Raw genomic sequence first — 27,683 nt, forward strand, 5'->3', positions numbered from 1 at the left:
CATCCTTTTCTACATTTCCTGTTTTAGTTAGTGGTGTCATTGATGCAGCTGCTCAAGCTATTATCTTTGAGGTAATTTTGACTCCCTTCCTCTCCTTCACCCTTCATATCCAGTCAGTTGCCAGATCAGGTTGAGTCTGTCTCCAAATCTGCACTTTCTTTTCCATCTCTGCAGTCACTGCTCTAATCAGTGCCACTGGACCACTGGAGTAGTCTTTTACTAATCTCACTGTCACTTTTCCCAGTCCATCTTCTTTACTGGTCTTAAAGTCATGTGTCCGAAACACAGATCTGATCATGTAACTCTTTTGTTTAAAATTTTCCAAAGGTTCAGCGTTATCCCCAGGCTGTTTTACTTTAACAATGCATTCTAAAGGGAGGCTTTCTTTCCTTTTCGTGCTCATCTCCGGTTTTCAGTCCTAGCCACCAAATGACTTCATGTATCCCTGCTTCTGTGCCTTTATATATTTTGTCTTTCTGCTGGAATTCTGCTTTTCATCTTGCCCCCTTGGCAAACTTGTCTGCATCCCTTCAGATCCAGCTCACATGTCTCCTTTATAAACCCACTTCAGTGCCTCCTTTACTTCGGACTTCCCTACGAAAGGTATATTATGGTACAGATCTCCTTGTTACTGTTTTGATGACCGTCTTTCCAACTGTGAGACTAGGATTTCCTTCAGGGCCTTACTTGTAATTACTTCCTCAATAATAGTCATATCAGTGCTTGGCACATGGTAGGCCCTCATTAGTATCTGTGTTGAATGTGTCTAACCAGCTATGATGCGTGTCATCCTAATGTGGTCTCTATTTGCTAATGTGTTTGGGAAAGCAGTATTCCAGTTCTTGGGCCTTATTTTACTCCCCCCCCCCCCTTTTTAAACTAGTCTTATTTTGGGTCTGGTCTGTGCTCTTCACACTTTGGACTGGGAGGAGTGGAAAAACGGGAGTTTGTCTCACGTAGTTCATCAGTGTTAATAGTTTGTTGGGTATTTTTTAGGGAGGTCTCCTTGACTGCAGAAGAGGGCAGGTTTTCTCCAGGCCTCTGTAGTTAAGAACAGTAGTAGAAGAAGGAGTTGACTCCTTCAGCCTCAAAATGGGAGGCCTTTTGGGTGGGGTGAAAGTACTGGGGTGTGGAACATATCACTCACTAATGGTTATTAAGTCAGAAGTTTCCAGCTGGCGTGCCAGGCACACAGGTATGTGACAGGTGGGTTAAAAGTATGCTCAAACTGATCCCTTGAGGTCATGTGTAAGCAGTTTCATCCTTTCACTCTGGTGTGCTGAGTACTTCCTACATGTAAAAAGCTGGGAAGCCCTGTGGTGAACAGGTAGATGGGACTAAGGCAGAGTTAGAACTGATATACAGAATCTTAGGGCTTCAATGCCTCCCAGGCTAGAAAGAGCCAATTTTCATGTCATCCCAAGTCATAGCAGAGGTTAGAAGGAATAGCAGGTTCAGTCAAAGCCAGGCTTATTGGGAGCAACCCAGCTTCTAAACAGTAGAGAATTGGTCAAATGAAGTGTAGTGTATCAGCCTAAGGAAATACTGCTTTACTGTGTACAGTCAAGTTCGTGGATTTGGCACTACATGCAATCTACACACTGATTGCATCAAGGCAAAAGCACATCCATAAACGACCAATATCTAAAATGAGAATATTAAAAGTTGGATTTCTATTTCTCCCATGAAAGCTGCTTACAGTTAAAAACGTCAGGCTTAGAAAAGCTTTCTTAAAGAAACGGTTGATGTTATTAAAAGGTAATTTGTACATACCAGGGATGTTTGGGTCAACTTCCTGACCTATGAAGATAATGGCCTTTTCTGGTGGCTCTAAAAGGTAGGACTGCTGTGATGGTGAGAAGCCTGAGAAAGGTGTTATTGTATGCTGTTTTTAGGATCCTCTTTAGTTGGGCCTCTAACTTCTTTGGAATTAATACTTGCAAGATGGCACTGAACTGGGAGGCCAAAGACCTGGGTTCTAATCCCAGCTCTGCCACTAGATGGCAGTGATTTGGGCAGGTCCTTTATCCTTTCCTGACCTGATGAATAAGTCGGCTGGGATAGATTTCTGGGATCTATTCCAGGGTGGGATAGATTTCTGAGGCCCTTCCCACCTGTGAGATTTTGTGGTTCTTTTATTTTATATGGTTCTCACTCCTTTCTTTTAATGCCCAGGTATTATCCACGCAGCAGAGGAGAAGGATTGGAAAACGGCGTACTCATATTTCTATGAGGCGTTTGAGGGTTATGACTCCATCGATAGCCCCAAGGCCATCACATCTCTGAAGTACATGTTGCTGTGCAAAATCATGCTCAACACGTAGGTGCACGTTAACTTTGGGATATGAGAACTCAAGTCTTTTATCTAGGTTTTTCTGCCGCAGCAGAGATGGCTTGGGCAGGGCGTTTGGCTAGGTACAGAAGCAGCACCTGCTGCCTGGTGGGGCTGGTTGAGGTGGAGTGGGAGGGTTGACAGTAATCGAGAGTACTTTTGCTCGCTGATGTTTCAGAATCGGGGAGACAGATTTTAGAAATCTCTTCCCCAGCACCTCCTCTTTGAGTATTCTCCTCCTCTTACAAATATTCTGTCCAGAGAGTTGCTGAGCACAGGACAGAGGGCCAGGAAATAGCTTACAGACTAGCACCAGCCATGGGGCCACCCAGAATGGGTGTGGATAAAGGAAGAGGTTAGGGAGGGGTTTGAAAAGCTGGCAATGGCAAACGTGACAGATCTTTTTATAAAGAATTCTACAGAATTTATCCACATTCTTTTGGGAATAAATGAGATACTGACTGGGATTCTGTTTGGATCTTAGGAGTGTATAGGGCTTGTGTTTTAAAATGACCTGTTATGCTGGGATTGGATTTGTACTTACCATTTTGCCTGTTGGGTCTTTGGCTTTTGGTAGGTTCATTGTGGCTTTCTTTTTAATGTGGAGTTTTTCTCCTCTTCAGCACTGAGCGCAGAGTGGAGAAAGCCTGGCTTCTGTGGTGTAAGGGGCCTGTGGGGTTAGGGGTGGGGGCTGATTACCTCTGTGGGCAGAGTCTTTTCAGTGGAATTTTGAGAAAAAGAAATTTGCCTATACATACACTTAGAAGCATAACATCCTGGAGCAATTGACCAAGAATGTCTTTTTTTCTAGCCCAGAAGATGTCCAGGCGTTGGTGAGCGGGAAGCTTGCACTCCGGTATGCGGGGCGGCAGGTAGGGACGCCTGGGCTGCAGCTCTGATCTCTGCTCGCTCTCAGGCAGCGTGTTGTCCAGCGTGGTGTGCGGTGACACCATGCTCTTCCGACCTCCGTTCTGCTCTTCATTCTTTTTTACCTCTCTCTTTTCCTTAAGCTCATTCAGTATATTTCCTGTACTGTTAATTCTTGGCTTGAAAAATCAATGTTTGTTGCTCTTATGGGTATCAGTCAGTTTGAGGGACTTACAGAATTCAGAATTGAACTGTAGCATTTTCAGTGAGTTAGGTTGCGCCAGAAAATGTATCTCCTGTGCTCTTGGCTTGCAAAGTTAACATGCACAGAATATGAAGTCTTGGGTTCTCTAAGAGTCTGGAGCCCAGTAAGCTCAGGTGCACGTTTGCTTTAGGGAGATTGGATTGCTTGGTGCAGAAACTAGGTTTTGATGACGCATCAAGTGCTTCTCACATCAGTACCTTTCTACTCATGTCCTGAGTTTTGCGTGTGGCGCAAGAAGAGGCCCTTGGTGGTCGGTAGCCCTGTTTGTGGTGCCTCTTATGCCTGAGTAGGTGAGAGTGACCTGTTGAAAGATGATGACTCAGATGTGCGCACCATCACTTCTTTGTACTTGCTTGCTTATCACTAGTAAAGTAACAGTCATCTTCTAGATTCAACTGCACTTGACTCTGAACAGCAGACACATTGGCTTTCTCACTGTATCTTTGGCAGAATGTCCACAGCAGATGATTTCTTCCTGCTCCACCAGTGGCCCTAATTGGCTTTTCATTAGAAAAAGTTTCAGATTAGCTCCTAGTTTTGACCAAAAGAATACTGGTTTATTACTGTAGTGAAAAACTCACTGTAATATCTAGAACTAGAGTTGAGGAGATGGGCTAGGAGAGATCCGGTGTCCAGAACAAGGTCAGGTAACTAATAATGGTGAAGCCAGACTTTGATCTTGGGTTATCTGGTTCTAAGTTTCAGGCTTTTCTCATTATGACGTTTGTTTTGTCTATAGGACAAATGCTGAAAACAAACTATATTAATGATGAGGTTTGCACCATTTTTAAAGTCTCCTGTATAAGACACACTCTCCTTATTTAAGTGCATGGGCTGGTATAAGAGAAGGTCTTTCTGTCCTTTGCACTTGGATGAGAGATTTCAAGCAGGAGTCAGGCCCATCTCTAGAAAGATGAATGTAGATTTCTCACTGAGTAGAGATCTGATAGCTTGGTCAGGTGCCTTTTATAACCAGGTTAGAAGTTGCCCCTCAGCCGTTGATTATACCTTCGTCACTCTGGGGTTTTAATATTCAGCATAATATGTAGAATTTTGATGCCTCAGCCTTAATGAAAGTAAACTGGCCTGTGCCGTGCACCAAACCCAGCAGAATAAGGCTGGATAAAGCACAGGTGTGATCAGGTCTCAGGGCAGGAAGGCATTTGGGGGGATACGGTGATAGGGAGTCTTTGAGGAGGGGAAAGAAATCACAGTTCCCTGGCCAGCTTCCCTTTTAGCTTGTCCTCTTTGGAGAGTGCTGTATCAAAGTCTGTTTTTTGGAAAACTTTCTATTTCCTAGTGTTTTTAAGTTGCTTCAGATTTCAAAGGGAAACTGGTTGGCACACATTGGTATTTTTCTAGGTTTTCTTCCCAGGCCTCCAAGAAGAACAGTGGTGGGGAAGGTTCTTCTCTGCAGCCAGAAGTTGTGCGGACATAGCATGTTTCTCCCCGCGGCCCCTTGCGTGTTTCTTATGAGACTTGTTGGGATGTGAGTGTGCAGAATAGGTCACTTTCACTATTTTTCTCTTTATTCTTAGACAGAAGCATTAAAATGTGTGGCTCAGGCTAGCAAGAACAGATCACTGGCAGATTTTGAAAAGGTAAGCATGGAATTGAGTTGGTAGGGAGTGGGTGGGGGAGAGAGGTACTTTAAAAAAAAACTTCTTTTTAAAATCTTAAATGATTATAGTTTCACAAGAAGTTGCAAAGATAGTACAGAGTGATTCCATGTACCGTTCACCCAGCTTTCCCCTGTGGTAACATCTTAACTATAGTACAATATCAAAACGAGGAAGTTTAAGCACTTTTGTACAAGGAAACTTTTTGAGTTGTGATACCTCACTTATAAACTGTGCCTTTCAGTGTCAAAAAGTTCTGTCATCCTTCTTTTGCTTGAGTTTTCACAACACACTATTAGCTGCATTTTACACTTGGGGGAGCTGGGATTTAAAGAGGGCCAAGTGACACAGCTGATGGGTATCAGGTGTGATTCCGGGCCTAGTTCTTTTCCCACACAGCATGGTCTTAGGTGTCCCTTCAGTTCCAGAAGTGCCAGCTCTGCTTCTCCTCTGCGGACAGAAGAGAGGCTTTGATGTGCGTGTCTGGGCTGAAGGACACTTCCTCAGGATGGAGCTCTTCGCTCAGTGTTTGCAAAGGTTTGGAACAGGAGAAAAACTTACCTAATCAGTAGGGTGAGACTTGCACTTTTCCGAGCCTCTCTCCTCTTAGTCTGAGTATAATGATCAGCTTAATGGAAACAGACCTAGGTCCAGGAAGAAAAATAGTGTGGACAGAGACTAGATTGTGTGTCTCTGACCGCCCCCTAAGAGTCATCATATTCCTGGAGGTTTCTTGCCAGTTTCATTTCCTTACGTGGCATGATTTGCTTGCTTCCCTTAACACCTTATAGCACAGCTGACATGATATTGAGACCATTACTAAAGGTAAATAAATCACATACACGAATAAATGGTCTAGATCATTTTACCCCAAGGTTTAGGATGTTTGATGAAACACTTCTGTTAGGGATTCCTTAAAAAAAGGGTTTGTGATCAGATATTTGGGAAACACTAGGCCTAAACAAAATTAGAAAGATGCTTTGTTTTCTAGTGACTACAGTGTGGTATTCCTTGTAAAACCCCAAGAGCTAGCTGTGGAATTCAGCATTGCCCACTTATTTAACCTCAGAATTCTTTTTTCCCCTGTGGTGGCCCTATTTGTTCTGTAGAATACAGACTGAGGACTGCTTGTGCAGCTAACTGGGCCTGTCAGCAGAGCTGCTCTCAGGGCTTACTTGATTTGAGCTGTCCATGTGAACCTTTAGACGGAAAGCCTAGGGTGGCTCCATCTTTCACTTCTTGATGTTCCTTTTCTTCTGCCTTCTGTCGTGGCTGTTTTTTCATCTCCCCCAAATCCTCCAGAACTTCAGTCAGCCATGTAGTTACAAGGGCCAGCAGACTGCTTAGGAAGCTGGGAGTAGCATGGCTTTCAAGTGCTACTCTGTGCCAATCTCGGCTCTTTTGGCAGGCCCTGACAGATTACCGGGCAGAGCTCCGGGATGACCCAATCATCAGCACGCACTTGGCCAAGTTGTATGATAACTTACTGGAACAGAATCTGATCCGAGTCATCGAGCCTTTTTCCCGAGTACAGGTAAGAACCCTCCTGGGGGCTCTCGCCCTTCTCTGGTGGGAGGAGGTTTCTGGCTGGGCATCCTCACTGTAGCCCACCCCCTTCCCACGCCCATCCAAGAGTGTGTGTGGTGGGCAGGAGATTCTCAACAGCTTGGGGTTTTCTTCACAGGGAATGAGAGTTGAGGAGGGGGATGCTGTTGGGTAGAGGCTGGCGAGCTTGTCCCTGCTTGTTTTCAGTGCAGTCTCCTCCTTGCTTTTGTAGTCACCATGCATGTGGTAAACTCTTTGTTCTGGGTGTGTAGGACAGGAGTGTGTTCATTGTAGTGATGAAGGGCAGGCAGTTGGACCAAGCACAGGAGACTCAAGAATGTCTAAAGAGAACCTCGCCCTGTAGAGACATTCGGCAGAATTTCAAGAAACAGCACCACCCCAACTGTAACATTAGAGGCAAAAATGAAACTGTCAGTGTTGGTGTCTTTTTACCTTTCCTTTTAGATCGAACACATATCTAGCCTCATCAAACTCTCCAAGGTAAGGAGTCCTGAGCTTGTCTTGGGGGTAGGGATCGGGAAGGGGGCATGCTGAGGGGCGGCCAGTTAAACCTGCTGGTCCTTGTTGGAAAGCTCCCAAGCTTCTCAGGAGGGACTGGGGACTGTAGCTCAGAGCTGGAGTTGTATTGTTGCTGTTTTATTTTCATTCCATTTGCCCTAAGACCCTTTTTGTACGAGGCTTTTGTGTCAGCGTGATCTCTAACTAGTGGATGCTGGTCCCTTTAATCATGTGCTTTGATTTTAGGCCGAAGTGGAAAGGAAATTATCACAGATGATTCTTGACAAGAAGTTTCATGGTGAGTAACCATCATACAGGCGAGGGGTCTGGTGGTGGTGATGAAATGGTGAAGAGGCATCATGTTCTTGTTTATCTTGAAAGAAGGTGCTCCATTTGTGTCACCTGGTGGTTCCCTGGGATCCTTGTCCCTCTTATCCCTGTGATGAGAGTATATAATAAACATGCACAAATGGAGCAGGAAGATGACTTCTGTTCCCCTCCTTTCTGGAGAAAGTGAGGCAGCTGGGGAGTGGGCTGCTTCCCAAGTGCTTGTGTGTCTAATCCTTTCTTCTACCTGGGTTGCGCTTGTGTCTCCTACAGGGATCTTGGACCAGGGGGAGGGTGTCTTGATTATTTTCGACGAACCCCCAGTAGATAAAACTTACGAAGCTGCTCTGGAAACAATTCAGAACATGAGCAAAGTAGTGGATTCCCTCTACAACAAAGCCAAGAAACTGACATAGGTGAGTGCTGGCTCCGGGACCTGGGCCCGGGCAGCGCTGTCTTCTGCCTGTCGAGACTGAAAGCCTCCTGGTGGCCTGGCGGCTTCCCCGATTGACACTGCTCTGTCTTCTCTTGCAGAGTTGGATCTGTAGCGGTCCTTTGGAGAGTGTGTGTGGCGGGAGAGTGAAACCTTTGGGGAAAATGCTAGGAGATTCTTTTTTCTTTCTGTTCTACTTTTCGCTCGGAAAGTTTTTAAATCCTCATTTGGTGCATCTGTATTCCAGCCGATAGGTGTGCCAGTTTTCATGTAATCTTTACTGGCCCAACTTGGGAGTGGGGAAATTGCTTAAAAAAAAAAAGAAAAAGAAAAAAAAAAGGTTATTCTAAATAAAAGGAAAAAGGCTTACACTACCTAAAGCTGTGCTCTCTGCCTCCTGGGAGAGGGCCGCAAAGCCAGGCGCTCCGCCAGCCACGGGGGCTCCTAACCCACCGCTGGGCGTCACCTCTCCTCTTCAGAATTGGGTGTTTGCCTGACCATCAAAGCAACGACTTTTTATTCTGTTTGTACTGAACCAAAACAAACAACTGTGTATAGACTGCTGTTTTCTTTTTTATTTGAAACGAGGCGTTTCGGTGTTCTTTCCCTTGCCATATGGCCTGTCCACTCACCCTTCCCCTGAACAATGGCTCCAGCAGACTGGCTGAAGGTCCCGCCGCGCCACCGCAGCAGCAGCGCCCGCACGGCTCCGCTCCGACCTGTGAAGGGATGGGGACGAGGCCGGGAGCTCGTGTCCACTGCGGCCACATGGGGAGCAGGGTGGGCCCTCGGGGGCCTGCTGTGCATGTGGCCCTTTTTAACACAGTAAACTAGATTAGACGTCAGTGTTTTAATTGCCTCCCTTCTCTGCTCTTTTCTCCCCTCCTCTCTTTCCCCTCACCCAGGAGACCATCCCATTGTCTCTCTTCCTTCCTCCTTCCCTTCCAGGGGAGTCAGGCTGTCTGAAATCCTTCAGCTTCTCTCCCTGTCCGACTGCTCCTGTCCTGCTGTCAGATGGATTTATTCCTTTTTTAAACAGTGAACATCAGAAATGAGACTGTGGGGTGTGTGGATTTTTCCCCCCTCTCTCTCCCAATTTTTGTTGTTGGGTTTTTGAGCAACCTCATGTCCCCCTCCCAGGGAGCTTCTTTATTTACCTCTTAGAAATGGAACGAATGGGAGGTAGGGCACTGTACTTCAGCATGCTTTGTTTTATGATGAGATTACATAGCAAGGCTTTCGTGCCATCTGGGCAGGTAAGCTTCTGCACCTCTGTCGTGCTCAGCTATCTTTTCTTCTCATTCCTCTTTGTTTTCTCTTTTTTCCTCCTCCTCCTCCTGCCTCCTTCCTGCTGGCCTCCTTTTATCTTTCTCTTCCTTTCTCAGATTATCCTTCCAGGTTTTCGTAATAAATTTATATTTTGTAAAAGGATTTTGTTGTATCAGGTTTAGCATCCTCACTGAATCTGACTGGCTTTTATTTTCCTCTCCAAAATCAGGTTTTTGTTCTCAACATCTTTCCCCATCATGTCCAGTCACTGTTTTGGTTTTGGCACCATCAATATCAAATGTACAAACGGTTCTTGCTAACCAACACCAGGTATATCTGATGTTCAGATGAGTTCCAATAAAAACAATTTTTTTTTCAAAAGGTGTCCTTTCTTGAGTGCTGGAGGGCTTCTGATCAAGTCCAGGCAGTTCTGTGTAGCCCTCTAGACTGGACAAAGCTCTGCTATCTCATTTGGTTCATGGGAGACCTTTAGATCTGGGGTCAAGTGGAGGGCTTTGGGTGAGAAAATTGGTCTGTAAGGTCTGAGATGGGAACTAGGATTCAGTTATCTTTGTTTTTCCAAGGCATCGTGGTCCAGTGAGGACACAGGGCTTGGGCTGTAATATCCTCACAGCCTGTTCCTCACCTGCATGACGAGAATGGTGCTTCCTTGGCAGGTAATTGTGGTGGGAGGTTACATGAAGTCATGGAAGTACAGGTGCCCGAGAGCCCTGGCATCCAGTTGTGGTTTAGTTTTCATTTGGAATCTTCAAAAGTGTTGATTTTCCTGCTGCCCTTCAGACCCCAGGAACAGTCTGTCCTGAGGGGCTCTGGGCTGCTAGGAGGGGAGGGTGGGCTCTAGCCTTTAATGCCACTTGGGGCTGAGTCACTGTTCTGTGTTTCAGTGTTGTGTCTCTGTGTATAGTTTTACTTAAGGAAGAGTTGTGCTTCAGTAAAGGACTTTGATAATCCAGAGGGATCCAGAGCCAGGGCAGCGGGGAGGGGAGGGCAGCCCAGGAGCTCAGTGGGGCAGCAGCCCTTCCTCTGCTGACTTCCTCTAGACCTGCGCTGTCCAGTGTGGCCACGAACCCCACATGGCTGTTAAGCCCTTAAAATGTGGCTATTTCTAACTGTGTTGCCCTGCAAATGTAAACAAACCAGACTTAGAAGAATGTGAAGAGAAAATGAAAAATTGCTTAACTTTTTTATATATGTTGAAATATTTTGAGCATTTATTGGGTTAAATAAAATTTATTATTAAAATTCACCTGTTTCCTTTTACTTTTTTAATGTGGCTGCTTGGAAATATTAAATGACTTATGCGGCTTGTATTTGTGGCTCACGTTAATATTTTTTTTGGACAGCGCTGCTCTAGACCTCGCAGGATTGCTTCCCCTCCCAGGCTTCAGATAAGCTGATTCTAGGCGCAGCCAAGAGGGTGGGGTGGCCCATGGGCTGGCATTTGCTTGGCTCCGTCACTTAGGGACCCTTGCTGGCACCAGCCTTCATGGTGCCAGGGCTTCCTTATGTGTTAATGAGATACTGGTGGTGTTGGGAGTGGCTGGGGCGGGTGGCTGTGGAGCCCCGCTGCAGGTGAGAGTTATGTAATCTGCACTGCCCAGAAGGGCCGCTAGATGCTGCTCTGTGATGCCTGAGAGAACAAAGCACGACTTCCTCAGGAGCCAGGGCTCAGCCCTGCTTTATTTGGAGCCCTTTCTGGGAGCTGGCTGGCAGGGATCTTGACCTCCCTTCCTGAGAGTGGTATGGGAAGGGGGCATGCAGAGGACGGCGGCTCTCCGTGGACATCCCAGCCCAGCAGCGCATGTGACCAGCAGGCTGGTCCTTCCGGCAGCTAGAGATAGGCTATAGGATAAAGAGGCTGATTGATGGGGGTGGGACTTGGAGAGCTTCCCTGCAGTTCTGTGGTGAAGACTGGGAAGAAAACAGCTGTGCCTCATTCAGCTGGGTCTGCCTTCTGGGCCCTTGATTCTGCCATTTTTGGCAGATGGTTGCCCTTCCTTTCTTCGCTGTTGGAGCAGTGATGGGAGCTCGAGGCTGGTGGTGGTGGTGGGGTTGAGTGAGCGGAGGAGTGGTGTGGTGCCTTGAAACAAGCCGAGCAGTCACGGCACAGGGGACAGGGGTCCAAACCGCCCCCCTCCTCAATCACGACAGCCAGTGTGCTGGCAGTGCCATGCCATTCATGCTCCTCTGCATGTGACTTGGCCTCTGACATGGGTGAGGACGTTAGGGTAGTTCTGCCAAGAGCTCTTTCTGAAGGTGCTAGGAAAGGGCGGCCGGACAGAGGCAAGAGGGGGACACGAGAGTGTGGCCAGGCTGGAAAAGGCCCAGGCCAATGCAAGCTTCCATGGGTTGTGAAATGGGGTGGGGTGAAGTGTAGGTTGGTACTGCTGCCATGAACTAGGATAGTTAGAACTGAAATTTGTAGGTACAGGTAACAGGGTGGGTCCAGATCGTTCTAAGGGGTGTCTTCCAGGCTCAGAAATCCAAGCATATTTTGGAAAGTGGAAAGCATTTAACCTCTGCTCAACACCAGAATCTGAAGGGGAACTTGAGACACAGGAAAGGCAATGTGGACATGGGCCTCCACTAGAGGCAGGATGAAAAAAGTTTGGGGTTCAGCTTTGCCTTAGGAAGAGAGTCACTGGGCCAGCGGACCTGGAGGTGATTAATTCTTGGCGCTTATAGTAAACTATAAAGAAGGAGGGCTGAGGACAGCTCCATTTGAATAGCAGGTTGGGGTTGTAGACCGAGGAGCCTCCAGAGGAAGGGGCACATTGAGCTAAGAGTGTGCCTTCATCTTCTAAGTTAGGATGGAAGCTGCTGTGGATGTTTCTGAAGGGTCCTAGAAGAAATAGCCTTCTGGGTACAGAGCAGTGTGTTTTCCCAAGGTCCCCAAAGCTTTCAGTTGACACTGTTGACAGAGAAATCTCTGGATTAGTACATTCGCAAATTCTAGTACTTTCTGATGATGGTAGCATTGTTTTGAATGATGCCAGATTTCTGTTCTGCTTAGGGCAGTAGGCAGAGCTGGCACAGGTTCTGTGCTGGTGTGGTTGGAGTCAGGATTGGGTCTTCTCTGGATTGCCACTTCCTCATCACTGGTTCCAGAGGTGGTAATTTGGATTGATAAAGATTAAGGTTCCTGTTTCACAGGTTTGTGGTCAAATTTGAGTCTATCTCCAGAACCAAACTAAAAGAATAACAAATGAATGGCCTTTGTGAACGATCTGGATTCTTGTTCTTATGAGAGGAACAATTATTGACTTTTACTCGGAACTTAGTAATTTTACTGGTACCAAGTCTTCAAATTTATACACACTTGGCATGAAGAACATTTAAATCAACAGATCAGAGGCTGGTTGGAGGAGCAGTTGCCTGAGTTTTATAACAGATAAGAGGGCAAGTGGAAATTTCGAGGTCACAATTGTGATGGGCTCAGTTTTGGCCCATCTCTGGGGCAGCGACCGAGCCAGGAGCCTCAGGGCCCTGTCCCTGGTGTGGTGTGGGAAAGTGGCTCTTTGTGGACCGGCCTAGAACTGCCTACGCCTCTGGCCTAGATTTCTGAGACCTACCCGGGCCGTGGGCATTCCTGGAATGGGGCAACGGAGGTCCCGCGGGGAAAGGCCCTCAAACTGATGGGACAGCGCCTTCGGGATGCGCGTGGCCCTCAGACGGCCTCAGCAAAGGCTTCGCCTCTCATCTTTCCCAGGGGACGAGGATGTTAAACTGAAGGAGGCTGCTCAGGCCCCGGCCTCAATGGATGGCTTCTTGGGTGGCAGCCTCAGCCCGGGCGGGCCGCGCGTCGCCAGGGCGGGTACGCGCCTGAGAGCGCCCCCGCGGCCTGCAGCTGCGGGCGCCGCGGCGGGAACAAAGGCAGCACGTGTCTGGGCGGGGCGACAGGCGGGGTCGGCCCTCGGCCCCGCCCTGCCCCGCGCTCCCTACCGGCCCTAGCTCGGCTGCGCTGTGCGCCCGCGACTCTCACGCGGCCGGACTGCTGCTGGCGCGGCGGCGCCGAGCGGGCTGCGAGCAGTGCGGGAGGGGGCGGCTCCGCGGGGCGGGGCGGGGCGGGGCGGTGCCGCGAGTGCGCGCCGCCCGAGTTCGGGTCCTGGATGGGGCGCGGCGAGTAGAGGCGCCTCGGGCTCGCGGCCCCGTCGCTGTCCGCACCGCGCACGGCTCGCACTGAGCATCGCGGCGGCCCCGGCTTCCCCGCGAGACCAGGCCCGGCAGAGCCAGCTGGTGGCCTGCGCGCGCGCCCGAGAGGGAGGCCGCTGAGGTGCGCGCCGGCGCGGGCGCGGCGGCGGCGAAGGCGGCCGAGCGGGGGGCGGGGCCGCGGCGCCTGCAGAACCTTGGACAGAAGCTCCGGAGTCGCCGCCGCCGCTGCCGAGCGCGAGCCCCGCCGAGCCCCGCCGAGCCCCGCCGAGCGCCGGGACCGCGGCGCCGAGCCGCGGCGCGCATTGCGGAGGGCGCGGAGCGCCAGAGCCGCCTACCCGGTAAGCTTGCGCCTCGGGCCGCCCGCCGCCCCCGGGGAGCCCGACCGGGGTCGCGACCGCGCGCTGTGTCTAGGCGGGGTCCCCGGCCGCCCCTGCCGGCGCCGCGACCCCCGTGCTGTCAGCTGGACCGCGGCGGGCACGGTGCCGCAGTGGAGCGGCCGGGCTGCGGCGCGGGGGCGCGGGCGGGGCCGTGTCGACTGGGGAAGGGCACGGTCGGGGGCCAGGTCCGCGGGGCCGCCGAGGCCAGGGCGGAGGAGCGGGGCGCGGGCCCCGCCTGGTGCTGAGAACCATCTTGTTTTCCACACAGATCCAAAGCGGCGGCACGCGACCCCGGGAGCGCCCCCGCCTCCCCCCCGGGCCGCCGCGGGCTCGCTGAGCGGTTTCTTCCCTCCGGCCGGCAGGCTGGGCGCGCAGGGGCGCGGGCCCCCGCCCGGCGCGCAGCGGCACCATGGGCACGGTGCTGTCCCTGTCCCCCAGCTACCGGAAGGCCACGCTGTTTGAGGATGGCGCGGCCACGGTGGGCCACTACACGGCCGTGCAGAACAGCAAGAACGCCAAGGACAAGAACCTGAAGCGGCACTCCATCATCTCCGTGCTGCCTTGGAAGAGGATCGTGGCCGTGTCGGCCAAGAAGAAGAACTCCAAGAAGGTGCAGCCCAACAGCAGCTACCAGAACAACATCACGCACCTCAACAATGAGAACCTGAAGAAGTCGCTGTCGTGCGCCAACCTGTCCACGTTCGCCCAGCCTCCACCGGCCCAGCCGCCCGCCCCCCCTGCCAGCCAGCTCTCGGGCTCCCAGACCGGGGTCTCCTCCTCCGTCAAGAAGGCCCCGCACCCTGCCGTCAGCTCCGCCGGGACGCCCAAACGGGTCATCGTCCAGGCGTCCACCAGCGAGCTGCTGCGCTGCCTGGGAGAGTTTCTCTGTCGCCGGTGCTACCGCCTGAAGCACCTGTCCCCCACGGACCCTGTGCTCTGGCTGCGCAGCGTGGACCGCTCGCTGCTCCTGCAGGGCTGGCAGGACCAGGGCTTCATCACGCCGGCCAACGTGGTCTTCCTCTACATGCTCTGCAGGGATGTCATCTCCTCCGAGGTGGGCTCCGACCACGAGCTCCAGGCCGTCCTGCTGACCTGCCTGTACCTCTCCTACTCCTACATGGGCAACGAGATCTCCTATCCGCTCAAGCCCTTCCTGGTGGAGAGCTGCAAGGAGGCCTTTTGGGACCGCTGCCTCTCCGTCATCAACCTCATGAGCTCCAAGATGCTGCAGATCAACGCCGACCCCCACTACTTCACACAGGTGTTCTCCGACCTGAAGAACGAGAGTGGCCAGGAGGACAAGAAGCGGCTCCTCCTTGGGCTGGATCGGTGAGCCCACTAGCCTGAGTCATGGCTCAAGGATTCAATTCATTTTTAAAAATTTATTATTAAATCAGATTTTGTGTACAGTATGTGTCTAGCAAAGCCACCGAGGGCCTCTCCCTTCCCACCTTCTTTCCTTGGGGTTTTCTCCAGCCCTGCCAAGAACTCTGGGCTCTTCTGAACTCCCGAACCTGTGCAAAACCCAGAAGATGTATTCAGAACCACCACGGCCCCTGACCTCCCACTTTAGGGAATTCAAAGGACTGACCTGCCTCTGCCGCCTGTGCCCTTGCTGGACCAAGGCAGGCGAGACTGCCCACTGCTCCCTTTGTGGGAGCTGGCGAGGGGTCTCTGGCCAGGCAGCTTGGGGAGGAAGTAGAGTTTCTAGTTGGATGCTCTTTCCTGGCTCCCGTTTTGGGCCGTCTGTTCTCCCAGAGGCTCCTGGAGCCGGCCCCCCTGACTGAGCCGCACGTGGGATTGTGAGGCAAGTTGCCTTCGGCCCTGGGACAGCCTCTTCAATCAAGGAGAAGTCGGCCTGGTGCAAAGACGGTGTCCTGTTGTTTTGACCATGCACGACCCTGGTTTGCTCTTTTTTCTGTTTTAGGGAGAAGGGCTTTCCTTTAGTGGAGACACGGAAGTGGAGACGTGGAACTTGCTCCCCTTCCCCCCTTGTCCTCTGTTCCCGGCCGTGTTGGTACTGTTGGTTAATGAGCTGGTTTGACTCATTAAGTTCTTTCATTTTGGGTCCCAGCTAAAGCAGTGGGGTGAAGCTGGGGACAGCTCCTTTCCTGGGTGAATTTTTCATTTGAATCATGCAGCTTAGTCACCCTGTGGGGAAGGCCCAGGCAGCTGCAGGTGCCCATTGTCAACAGCCTGCCTTCTGGGCAGGTGGGGTGGCCATGCCTGGGACCAAGCCAGAGCCCACCTAAGGGCTAAGGCTTCTTGCTGGTGCACATGACATCTGTCCTGCAGAGCTGCAGGACCGGGAGGGGGTGATGTCAGGGATCAGGATGATGTGGTAATGATGTCCCCCGGCTCTCACCCCTTGATTTAAGCTGTTTCCAAACAGTTCAGTTTCTTCTGAAGACGAAGCCTTGCCCTGCAAGGCCCAGTGAGACAGCTGCATCTTGGAGACAATTACAAGACGGGAGTAGAACTCCTGATCGCCTGCTGATTCTACAACTGATCATTTGCAGCTGCTGGTTTTGGTTACCACCTGACCCTAGTGGCTGTAAAAACACATGATGTGTACTTAATCAATTTTCTTTCTAATTCTCCCAGATTGGTGGCTTGGGACTGGGGAGAGGACCAAGAGAAGGGAGCAAGTCTTCCTCCATGGCCCATCCCTCCAGCTTTGGGGAACAAAGACTGATGCGAAGACGCTACAGAATTCTCTCTTCCAATCCCAGTCCCCCAGAGGGTGCTGGAATGGGGGCTGGGGGGAGGCAGAGGGCCTGTTTACATAGGATTAGCTTCCAGGTGGCTGCCCATTTCAGCGCAAGCACTACTGAAATTCACATAAAAAGAGAAAGCTGTGAAATTGAGGCCGGGGTTTAAGAGGCCCAGAGCCGAGCCCGCCCGCCGGCCCGTGTTCTCCCGAGGAAGTGGGCCTGCCCAATTGGGAGAGCATTTGCCCCAGCTACACCCGGAGGCCCACGCTGAGCCATTCCCGGGGCCGCCAGATTACCTGACCTGCCGCGGGGCTGGAAGCAACCCGCGGCTGCTGGCACAGACCTCGCCGCAGCACCTCTTCTCCGCTGGAGTTGTCACACAGCCTGTCTTTTCAGATCCTGCTGCCATGTGTGACCCGAGGTAGGAGGCCCGTGAGGGCAGCGGGCGCTGGTGGCTCGGAATTGGGAGGTTCGGGTGCCAAGTCTCAAGAGCAGGGGTGCGCGTCTGTAACCGCTCGTTCGGCGGGCCGAACTTGGCCTGAAACTGCGGGAAGTTGCATCCGCGGGATTCCAGTTTCGTGTGTTTCCTTCTCTCTCTCCATATTTATTTTTTTATTTTTGGAGGAGGTGCAAATTTCAGGAGTGGTTGGGGACTAAGGAAAAAACTCTAGTTCCATCAGTGTGAAACCTGGCGGGGTCTCCTCCCTCCCTTGCGCTGGTCATCAGTATTGTGTAAAGGAACTGATAAAATACTTGAGTGTGCAAGCAATGAACCCATTTGACATGCTGCTATGAAGACTACTTTTAGAACAACAATAAAAAAAAAAAAGGAAAAAAACTAACCTAAAAAAAAAACCCTTTATTCTTTAATTGTTGCTTTTACAGTGATATTGTGCATGCAAACCAGGAACATTTTGTGTCTTAAGAAAAAATAATCTTAGAACAGATGGCTGTGAAAATTACACCCGTGCACAGAACAAGTCACAGGAATAATAGTTCAGGATTTGGTTTTTCTCTATTCCTTGTAAACCTGAAGGGTTGATATATTCTTTCCATGCAGTTATTAGAACTTAGTTTTGTTCAGACAGTTGTTAAACTTGCAATGAAAAGAAAATGTGCCATTTTTTTTCCACTCGGAATTATTCATAGCTGTATATTTGAAACTGCTAATTACACACGTGCGATGTATGTTGGTTTTTTAGTGCAATTTCTTCTGTAGCTATTCTTTGACCAAACTGTGGGTATTGTTAATATTAATTTATATTTGTCTCCTTTTGTACGTATGCGTAGCGTGTTTGTAAGTATGTGTGGTTTATAATCTGACAAGGTCACGAAGCTCAGTTTGGCTGTAATTTAATTCCCCTTCCCTTATTTTTATTTATTTTTGTACTGTGCTGATTAAATAAAATGCACTGACCATCCATTACATAGACCTCTTTTGTGGGCACATCACTGACAAGCAGGCTGGGGGCCCTTTTTGTAAATGGTTCCTGCACTCAGAACGTAATTGGATTGCACTATGGGGGAGGGGAGCGTGGGAGGAGGGCAGTGTTGGGGAGAGGGCTTGGGGAGAGGGCTTAACGAGCGCGTTCACGTTAAGGTGATTAAGAAAGAAACACAGGTTAAGTCAACTCTGGTTTAGCGGTGGGGCGGGGGCAGTTCCTCCCCAAAGGCTTCCGAGGCTTGGCCGGGCTGGGACCTCCGGCCAGGGAGGATCAGGCCCGAGGCGTGTGCTGGTGCAGGGGTCCTGCAGGGCACTGGCTTGGCTCTAAGGCTGCTGCCCTGAGCGTCGTGGGCCTGGCTCTGCTCCCAGCCCACTGCCCGGAGGCCCCCAGGCTGGCAGGAGTGGGCTCAGGGCGTGTGGCTCAGCCCTGCCAGTTTAGTTCTGTGCAGTGTTCCAAATGAGAGAACTCCAGCCCCGGGGCTCCCAGATTAGCAGCCACCCCAGCCCGTCATTGTGGCAAGCGCGAGGCCCTCTACTGGTTGTATTGCCAGTGGTCTGTGCCCATTCCTGCCACCAGCCTGGGCCTCAGGGACCAGGTGTTTTGAACTCAGCCCTCCCCAGGCCTTGAGTCCCATTGGCTGGAGCTGCCCCTGGGCCCCGGGGAGGCGGTGCACCTTGGAAGCTGTCAGCTTTGTGCTCAGGGCCACTCGCCTTCCTCAGGGCACCCTGTTTGCGTCAGAAGCCATCACTGCACCCGCCAGTGACCGCTGACTGGGTGGCATCGTCTGGTCTCCAGGCCCTTGGGTGATGGGGATGCCCTGTCCCTTGACCCTCCTCCCCCACCTAAGGAGTCCTGATCTCTGGCTCAGCCGGCTCCGGGAGAGGCTGACCAGCCACGGTTCGCTCAGACCTCTCTCCGAGCTGCAGCCATGGGGGTCCGAGCGTTGCCTTTACTATACAGGTGCTTTAATTTCAGTTAATGTGAAAGCAGTGAACTTCCATTCTAGTGCGCAGGCCTCAAGGTGGTGGAAGAAAGGGTCTGGATTTAAGTCTACTGCCTGTCCCCTCTCCCCACTCCTCACAGCTTTTCTTGTATTTAATATTTTTGTTCAAAAACCTCAGGTAAATTATCCTCCATTTTTACCTTATTTGTGCTTAATGTTCCCTTCCCTCCTCTGGGAGAGCAGCTGACTTTATACAAGTCAAAATTTCACAATTTTCGATATAGTGTTCAATTCAATAAGCAGAACACCTTTAAAAATAAGATTCAATGCTTTATTGCTCTTGATGGTAAATCAAAATATGCTTTAGAAATAAAGTTAATTTAATGGAAAATAGGAATATACGCACCAAACCATAAAACTGCATTTAATTAAATCAAGAGAAACACTTCATTGCGTACAATCACCACGTCCTCCTGCGCTCCTCTCGCACTGTGATCACACCTGCGGTTCCCTCTTCAGTTGCCACACACTGGTACTTCTTTTAGGACATCATGAAAAAGTGCTTGTCGGCCGGCTGGCAGTGCCCTGGCCCTCAGCCGGGAGGCGCTGGGCTCAGGGACCAGAGGCAACACCGAAAAGGGGAGGGGGGGAGGCAGGACTCCAGACCTCCCTCCTCTCCTGCCTCTGAAAGGCACTCATTTGGCATGTTCAGTTTTGGTGTGTCTAGGACATACATTTGCGTGTATCTAGTAAAGCAACAAGTTTGGGGAGGTAAGTGGAAAGGAGAGGTGGCGTTCCAGTTAAGGTGGTTCGACTAGTGTCCGGGCGACTGGCAAAACTATGGGTGTTGCTGAACTGGGGTGGGGGCACCTCTGCCCTGTGCAGGCAGCTGACCAGGCCTCGCGAACGAGAATGGGTTTCTAAGGCCAGGACTCGGCTGCGAACTGTACGGGGTGCAAATGTGCTCGAGCCCTGGGAGCAGGGGTGGGGCAGCCGTGAGGCCAGGCTGCTGGGACCACCTGGGGGCCGGCCAGGGGGCCGCGGCAGGCACCGGGTGAGGCACCAGCGGCAGCACTCAGGCACTTGGGATGTGTTGCGAGGTCGGGGTGGCAGGAGGCGGGCGGGGTGGGCCGCGTCTGTGGCAGAAAGTGAGGAAAACGTCAGCACGCCCCTCTTTCGCACCCTGCCTGGCTCCTCCTGGGGCCTGGGCTCGTCCTCAGCCCCCTCACCACACAGGGTGTCTGAGTGTAATGGCTCCCGGCTGGGAGGCCCCGGATGCCCTGAGGTGTGCGGCCTGCTGCTCAGCCGAGGCCGGGAGGAGGGCGGGCTGAGGATGGCGTCCGGGGCACACGTGCTGTGACCGGGCGGGGGCCGGCAAGGCCCAGCGCGCTCCATGTGCCTGGCGGCCTGGGCCCCGGCTGCGGGGTCGGGGGTTTCTGTGCAGGGCCGGGGTGGGCATCCTGGCCTGGCCTGCAGTGCCAGGGCCCCTCGCTCTGTTTTCTGTTGCTCCACTGCCCCAAATTCCTGTGTACTCCTCCCCTTCTGCCCCAGTCCTACTTTTCCAAATATGTATGAGGCCGAGGTGTTGGAAGGGGAAAACTTGCAAGCCCCCCAAGTGCTCCCCAGCCCCCCGATGCCATCTTCTTGTTAGTGTTCCTGACACCAGTGTGGGCACAGCGGACGTGGTGTCTGACTGACCACCCTGCAAACTGTAAATGTAAGTGTAAGACAAGTGTGGGCCCAGGCTGTGCGGTTCAGTAAGATGATCCCTGGAGGGGGTGGCCGGGGGGTGGGGGTGGGGGCAGGCACCGGGCAGGGCAGACTGCTGGTGGGTGCGGTGGTTTTGCTGACCAGAGGCTCCTGGGCTGAGAGGCTGGCTCTACAGGTGAACCCGCTCACCTGGTAGCTTTGGTGGCTGCTGGGGGGGAGGGGGTCCTCAAGGAGCTCTGAGAAGCTCCCAGAACCAGGGCACAGGGCCTGCCATCACCCTGCGGAGGAGGGCGACCGCTTGGGCCCAGGGAGGGAGCAGGACTACCTCCTCAGCTCATCTCCCCTAACCCGGGGCACATCTTTGGTTGGAAACTGCATCCGGGCTCCCCAACCCTCCCCTCGTGGGGCCAGCCGCGGTCACCGGGTCGGCTGGGGAGGCTGACCTGACCTGGCCATCCCGGCAGCCTTCGCTGACGGGAGGCGCCTCTGAGAGGAGCTGGGGTCTGGGGGTCTCCGGGGGCCAGGCAGGGCACAGGGGTCTTTGGTTTGTTTTCTTGAGGGGGCTGTGGATGGTCAGGACAGAGGAAGATGGAGAACAAATGCAGAAAGCCAGGGGGAGGTGGGGAAAGACCTCCGAGAGGAGCCGCGTAAGAGGCAGGGGCCCCTCCCAGCACGACCCTGGTGAGCGAGTGGGCTTCTGGCGGTGACAGTGCCGGGTGCCGGGTGCCGGGTGCTGGGCTGGGCGGCCCCCGCTCCACGGAGCATCAGTTGCCGGGCACGCTGAGGATGAAGCCCGAGCGGTTCTTGGTGAAGTCGGGCTGTGGCTGGTTGAGCCGCGTCTCCACGGAGATGGTGCACTTCTTGCCGTGCAGGCTGCACTGCACGGGGTTGGTGACGTTGACTTGAAGGTGGCGCTTCTCACTGGAAGAACCAAAAAGAAGACAGGTGGTTAGCAGGCGGTCTGGGTCTGGGAGTCTCCCTGGCAGCCCCCGGGCCTCATGCGTGCCCCTGGGGTCGGGGCACAGAGGGTGAGGCCAGGAGAGAGGGTGCTGGCCTGCAGCCCTGAACCAGAGCCGTCAGGGAGCGAGGGGTCGAGGTTCAGGCGCTGCCTGGCTCCAGAGAGCCTGATACGTGGGGCAGGACAGAGGAGGGAGCCTTGGTGGAGCCACGGCCACCACGCCACTGGCCTGCGGCCGAGGACTGAGCCACTGGGCTTTAAACGTCAGTGGGGGGATATCACGAGGGGCTGGGGCTCTGATCCTATCATCAGTTACGTCTGATGGCAGCAGGGCGCCCTGGGGGTGCTGTGTCCAGGGATAAATGAGACTCTTCAATACATGGTCCTGACAAGAGAAATGTCTTCTGTGAGTCCCGGCTCTGCCCTGCCTGTCACCGGTCCAGCTGTTAGAACCAGGCTGTCCTCTCACGCTGGGCAGCTCTGCGGCCGGGAAGGCAGGAGGGAGTCAGTGAAGCTTCTACCTGTGTGTCCTGGGGTCACGAGGCCCTGGTGGCCCAGAGAGAGCTGAGCCTCTCTCTCTTGGGGGGGGGATCCACCTGCTGGCTAGGTCCGAGGGGGCCCGGAATGTGGCTAGAGAGGCCTGCGCACCCGCCGAGTGGGAGCAGGACCCGTCCTCCGGCACCTCGCTGTGCACTGATGTGCTTCAGATGCTGCTTATTTCAGAGCCAAGAAATGTGTTGGGATAGGCCGGCCCCTCGCGTCCCCTCGCACCAGCCAGCACAGCCCCGTGCTGCACCTCGTGCCTCGTCAGCTTTCTCTGTGCTGGGACGTGGGAGGAGAAGGGCCTGCTGGCCGGGAGCTTCATCGCGGGCTGGGCCTGCTCCCCCTGCCGGGACCCACTTCGTTTCCCCTAGGGCGCGCCGAGTGTGGTCAGGCTGGGCTCTCTGGATGCTGTTGCTCTTGGCGTTGGACAGGGGAGGCCAAGGGTCCGACTGCAGGGGACGCCAGGCTGAGGCCAGCCCAACTGTGCTTTCGCCCAGCCTGGCCCATGGCCCTGGGAGCCCCCCTCACTCAGACCCCTTTGCTGCAGGTGGTGCTGGAAGGGGGCCTGCGGACAGTGGGGTCTCGGCCTCCCTGTCCCGGAACCCCATGGCTTTGCTGGAGCGTCTGGCCCTGGTGCCTGGTGGGCAGCGATGGAGGTGCTCTTAGGGGCCTTTCTCATGGCTGGTGTCTACCTGCTTCCTTGTTAAACACACTACAGAGGTAGAAAATGCACACAGGAAGAGACCCATGGTTATCACTATGGGCACTAGGTATCTGATGCTTAATGTCTTGTCAGCTGCAGCTAAAACCTTGGCTTAGACGGCTATTTTTAACCAGACTTGGATATAAAAATAGCAGAGCCCACTGGAGGCAGTGACTCGGGTACCTCTCCATTCCCCCGGGAGCCAGGATGCCATGCGGGGAGACGCTTGGCCTGTGGTCTGGGTGGGGGGGCCCTGTGACCCTCGTCCTGGCTCCACTGCCAGCCTGGAGCGAGCCGCGCCCTGGCGCTGCAGCCCCGCTCGCAGCTGGAGGTGCGCGGCCGAGCCCTCAGCGGCCCTGCCCTGGTTCCCTGCCTGTCTCCGTGGGGCTGCTGTGGGGTTGGGGCAGCAGAGGGGGCTGAGTGGCTCTCTGGTCTGAAACGCCAGGCAGCTAAGCAGTGCCGGCTGGGGCCGGCCACACCGCCACTGACGGCAGCAAAGGAAGACGGCGTGGATTGAGTCTGCTTCCTCCACACGTCAGACAGTTACCACATGACCCAGCAATTCCGCTCCTGGAGATACACCCCAAAGAGGTGAAGACAGGTGTTTCACACAAAAACTTAGGGAGGTTTACAGCAGCATTATTTACAATAAGGAAAAGGTAGAAGCAGCCCAAATATCTAACTGATGAATGGACAAAATGCGGTCTATCCACCCAATGAAATATTATTCAGCCATAAAAAGGAATGAAGTAATGATACCTGCCACTACATGGCTGAACCTTGAAAACATGCTAACTGAGAGAAGCTGGACACAAAAGTCACGTATTGCATAATTCCACGTACATGAAACATCCAGAACAGGCAAATCCACGGAGACAGGAAACATATTAGAGGAGTGGGGATGTTTCCTTTTGGGGTGAAAATATTCTGGAGCTAGAGAGTCGTGATGATCGTACCACTGAGAACGTGCTAAATGTGACTAATTGTACATTTTAAGTTATGGGTGTTTTACCACAATTTTTTAAAAAGGGGGTTGATCTAAAGGAAAAATAAGAACTTGCCCATAAACCATGTTATCGCTCCCCATTTCAAGTTTAATCCAAGATGGTTTTAAGCCCAGCCAGGGGTTTCTGGAGACAGAGCAGGCAGGGCCCTAGCGGCAGACAGGGAGGGGACACGCCATCTCCTGCTGGAGCTGCAGCACATGGGAATCTTTATAGAACCAGAGCACCCTCCTTAGTTTTTAAAGAAAAGAAAGATTTTATAGCTGCCGATGACAGCTGCTGATGGAGGCTGGTTGGCTGTGAGGGGGAGGGGCTTTCCACCCCATCTTCTGTTACAGGATTTAATGGCTCAGCAAACTGGAATTCGGGGACTTTCATCTTGTTTCATCTGTTCCAAACTATCACTGCAGGCAAATGGCCTTGATCAACTTGCTTTCCTTCTGTTTCCTCCAGCCCTCTGCTCATGACAGAAATCCATGGGTCAGTGCAAGACCGGCTGGGCTGGAATGTCCATGCGGCCGTGCATTTAAAAGCCCTGCACAAAGTGGGGCAGCATAAGTCTCTCCAGGGGCTCAATCAGCCAGGAACATGTCCCCTCCTGTCCAGACCCCTTGTCAGCTGGGAGCAGGAGGCTCTCGGCCTCTGGTCTGCCCTAAGCAGCCCAGGACGTGAGCCACCTTCTCTTCTCGATGGCGTTGCCTCCTGGAGTTCTAATATGTGCACTTGACAGGGAGCTGGGATGGAAGCGAGGTCAAGTGCAGCAGGGTCAAGTGCAGCAGCCCGGTGACCCGACCGCTAGGGGCGTGGCCAGGGGTTCCAGATTCAGGGAGGCTAATGCAGCGTTCTCTGTGTTTGGTCACAGGATGTGATAAGGGGAAGCTCGCCTTGCACCAAACACGGGCAGGTGGTACACAGATGCTTTTCAAAGTGGTGACCCATGCATGTACCAAGTGTTACACAATAAACCCGAGAGTCATCAGGACAGGCCACTTTCCACCAGATGCCGCCGGGACACAAGTCCCAGTCTCCCACTCTCCCCGAGGACGACAGCCGTGGCCGGGGTTCATGTCTGAGCCGCTCAGGGTTTCACTTCCGTCAAGGAGGAGGCCCCTCTGCTCATATCAAACCACAGAGGGCAGCTCTTGCAAAATCCTGCTTTAGGAAATGCTACTTCTGTTTCTGTCAGGGTCGAATGGTCACTTGGACCACAGTTGCTTCTAGAATGAGTCTGAGAGCCCAGCGCGCATGCGGTCCTAGTGGGCTGTCACCTGCACTGGCTTCCTGAGTCCTTTCTGGGTTTGTAGCTGGTGAGGGATGATGGCAACACCATTTCTACTGAGAAAAGAAAACTTCTCTGGTCACTAGATGGTTCTAGGCAGGCAGCACGGTCCTGAGGCCCCAGTGCAGCCTGGTGGGTGCCTCCAGGACCACGTCACCCAACCGATCGGGCTCCCTGTCCAGTGGGGCATAACCTGTGCTGACCTGACCTGTGTTCCCCTCCCGCAGGGACACCCTCCCCCATGGCTCCCTTCCCCCCACCCCTTCCCTTGGCAGGCGTCTGCGAGCGCCTCTGATGGGCTGGGCTCTGCCTAGAAAAGGGAACACAAAACGAGGGGTCCCCAACCTCAAGGCACCCGTTCTTCTCAGGAGTAGGGGCTCATGTTAACCCCCTGCCACAAGCCCAGGGGGCCACCTGAGCAGGGGTGGCTGGCCTGGGCTTCCGGAGGGGGTGACGTCAGACAGACACCCCAGGAAGCAGCAGGAATCCCGCAGGAGCTTGCTTCTGTCTCCTCACTCCCTAAATCCAGGTTTACCTTCGGTCCTTTCCACTTTAACTGTTCTCTCTCAGTGTGTCACCTATGCTGTGGCTTCAGTGACAGACAATTACCCAGTCAGTGTCCCCTATCCCAGCAAGAGGTCCCAGGATTTGCAGCAACTGGCGGGACAGATTCCCCCGAATGTTCTACAGCGGCTGAGTCTTCCTGTGCCCAACCCTGAGCTCATCCTCTTCCCTCCTCCTGTCGGGTGTCCTCATCCACCTGTCCCAGAGGCTGGGAGGCCAGGGTCAGCCTGGTTCCCGCCTCGGCCCACAGCAGGTCACCAGGTTGTATTGATTTCATTTTCTTGGTCTCTCTCTGCTGCCACCGCCACCACCCCTTTTCCTGGAAATGGATGTAGCTCCTTAACTGTCTCCTCTGTCTTCCCTTTGCCCTGCACCCCGCTTCACACGCGTCCTCCACATTGTCATCAGAGAGATATTTAAAGGCACAAAAAAGATCTTGTCATTCCCCAGAGCTTTCCAGAACTGCCCGCCTCCCACCCCCACCCCCACCCCCAGGCTGAGCTGGGTGTTCATCTGTGTCCCCCGTTCTCTCGGAGCTCTGAGCAGGCAACCGTGCTGGGCTGTTTCCAACAGCGTGATTGGAGCTGACAAGCTTTCCTGACTGCTTACAAGTGTCTATGATGTGAATCAGATTCCCCAGAAAGAACACTTAAAATTCAAGTGGAGGCTGCAGGAAAGGAAGGGTAACCTCCAGGAGTCAGGAGCGGATGTGAGGCCAGTGTGAGAGGGAAGGGCCAGCGGATGCCAAGCCCAGGGCGTGCTGGCCTGAGCAGGAGTCACGCCGGGCCACCGGCAAGGGAACCGGGACTGAGGTCCTGCAGGAGGCTGCCGTCCGGCCTGGCAGAGAGGCCAGGAACCACTGCGTGGAAAGGTGCACACACAGAGCTTTTTTTTTTTTTTTTTTTTTTTTTTTTTAACTGAAAAGAAAACCTCAAGCTTTCTTCTCTTGACTTCTTGAAAAGCAAATCCACTGCAGGTCACTAATGGCAAAGCAAACCTTAAGAACAGCCAGAGACAAAAGAGACATTCCTTGCAAAGGAAGAGTAGGCTTTCTCATCCAATATGAGGAAATAACGATCACACAGACTCATCAAAGGCTTTAAGGAAAATAACCGTTAACCTAGACTTCTCTCCCAGACCAATCCCCGGAGCACGAAGGTGAAAGGCAGACTTTCTCAGACGACAAGGGTGAGCCCCGGGGCGTCAGGCAGGCTCAGCTCTCGGGCAAAGAATTTAAGGACCCATCGTCAGAAAGACACTGAATCCAGAGGAGGAGAGTGGCGTGGGGGACGCACAGAGAACAGACAACTAGGCAGACATGCAGGTCAATCTAAGTGAGCCTTTGCTGCAAACACAGCAATGACTGAGATGACTCACTCGAACTAAAATCCTGGAGAAGAACAACATGCAAGGTGGGGTGTGGTCCAGGAAAGCGTGCCCCGGGGTCCCGGTCTCGCCTGGGAGGAGGCTCCAAAGACCAGCCAGCAGTGAAGGTGGCTGATGGTAAATGAGCTGGAGAAGGAGAAGGAAGCGGGAGCAGAAAGTCTGCTTCCTTTAACGGAAGGAGGACAGGGGGAACCAAAGGAGCCAAGAAGAAATGTGGGGATGAGAAAACACAAGCTGACACGGATGTGAACCTGTTAAAAGGGCCTTCTCAGAGTGAACTGAGAAATGTGGCAATAAGGCTGTTTGCAAGAGACGCATCTAAATCCTAGAGACAAAGAAGAGTCAAGGGGATGGGACGAGATCTTACAAGGCCAACGTCAATCATAAAACTGGCAAACGCCGCTGCTGGGGAAACAAGCCGTGAGGGAACTGTGTTCTTTATGAAGGAGTCGCTCGCCAGGAAGATGCGCTCCAGAAAATAAAAGTTAATACATTTGTGTGAGATGGCGTAAGACTTGCAAAGATATGACCTGTCTGCAGATAGTCAATGACCTTAATGTATTCCCCCCACAAACGTACAGATCCACAGACACTGTTAAAAGAACACAGATTTGAACACAGTTAATAAGCTTGTGGGCTTATTAGAGAATACATGTTATTTTAAAGTCACTTGGACTAGGTACCAGGTCCTAAAAGGAAGTTCAATAA

The 27,683-nt window shown here is 52.8% G+C and overlaps 3 protein-coding genes across 3 annotated transcripts in view; 2 read left to right on the forward strand and 1 right to left on the reverse strand.

Annotated features, from left to right (window-relative positions):
- Positions 1-9,557, forward strand: part of PSMD11 (proteasome 26S subunit, non-ATPase 11) — a 29,932-nt gene extending 20,375 nt beyond the window's left edge. The window contains exons 7-14 of the mRNA XM_010979029.3: positions 2,176-2,320; positions 3,144-3,204; positions 5,003-5,065; positions 6,492-6,617; positions 7,094-7,129; positions 7,394-7,445; positions 7,748-7,890; positions 8,009-9,557. Of these exons, the coding sequence (XP_010977331.1) occupies positions 2,176-2,320; positions 3,144-3,204; positions 5,003-5,065; positions 6,492-6,617; positions 7,094-7,129; positions 7,394-7,445; positions 7,748-7,890 (626 nt within the window). The 3' untranslated portion in view covers positions 8,009-9,557. The remainder of the gene's footprint in view (positions 1-2,175; positions 2,321-3,143; positions 3,205-5,002; positions 5,066-6,491; positions 6,618-7,093; positions 7,130-7,393; positions 7,446-7,747; positions 7,891-8,008) is intronic.
- Positions 9,558-13,597: 4,040 nt separating this feature from the next.
- CDK5R1 (cyclin dependent kinase 5 regulatory subunit 1) lies at positions 13,598-17,863 on the forward strand. The gene is made up of 2 exons (XM_064495921.1): positions 13,598-13,687; positions 13,995-17,863. The coding sequence occupies exon 2, from the start codon at positions 14,136-14,138 to the stop codon at positions 15,057-15,059; it is 924 nt and encodes a 307-aa protein (XP_064351991.1). The 5' UTR covers positions 13,598-13,687; positions 13,995-14,135; the 3' UTR covers positions 15,060-17,863.
- Positions 17,864-19,137: 1,274 nt separating this feature from the next.
- Positions 19,138-27,683, reverse strand: part of MYO1D (myosin ID) — a 304,073-nt gene continuing 295,527 nt past the window's right edge. Inside the window, exon 22 of the mRNA XM_031468289.2 lies at positions 19,138-21,459. Coding sequence (XP_031324149.2) covers positions 21,303-21,459 — 157 coding nt within the window. The 3' untranslated portion in view covers positions 19,138-21,302. The remainder of the gene's footprint in view (positions 21,460-27,683) is intronic.

This window comes from Camelus dromedarius, chromosome 16, assembly GCF_036321535.1.
Source record: "Camelus dromedarius isolate mCamDro1 chromosome 16, mCamDro1.pat, whole genome shotgun sequence".
NCBI classification, from domain to species: Eukaryota; Metazoa; Chordata; class Mammalia; order Artiodactyla; family Camelidae; genus Camelus; species Camelus dromedarius.

Coding starts and splice junctions, on each gene's coding strand:
- CDK5R1 (XM_064495921.1), top strand. CDS start 14,136: ATGGGCACGGTGCTGTCCCTGTCCCCCAGCTACCGGAAGGCCACGCTG.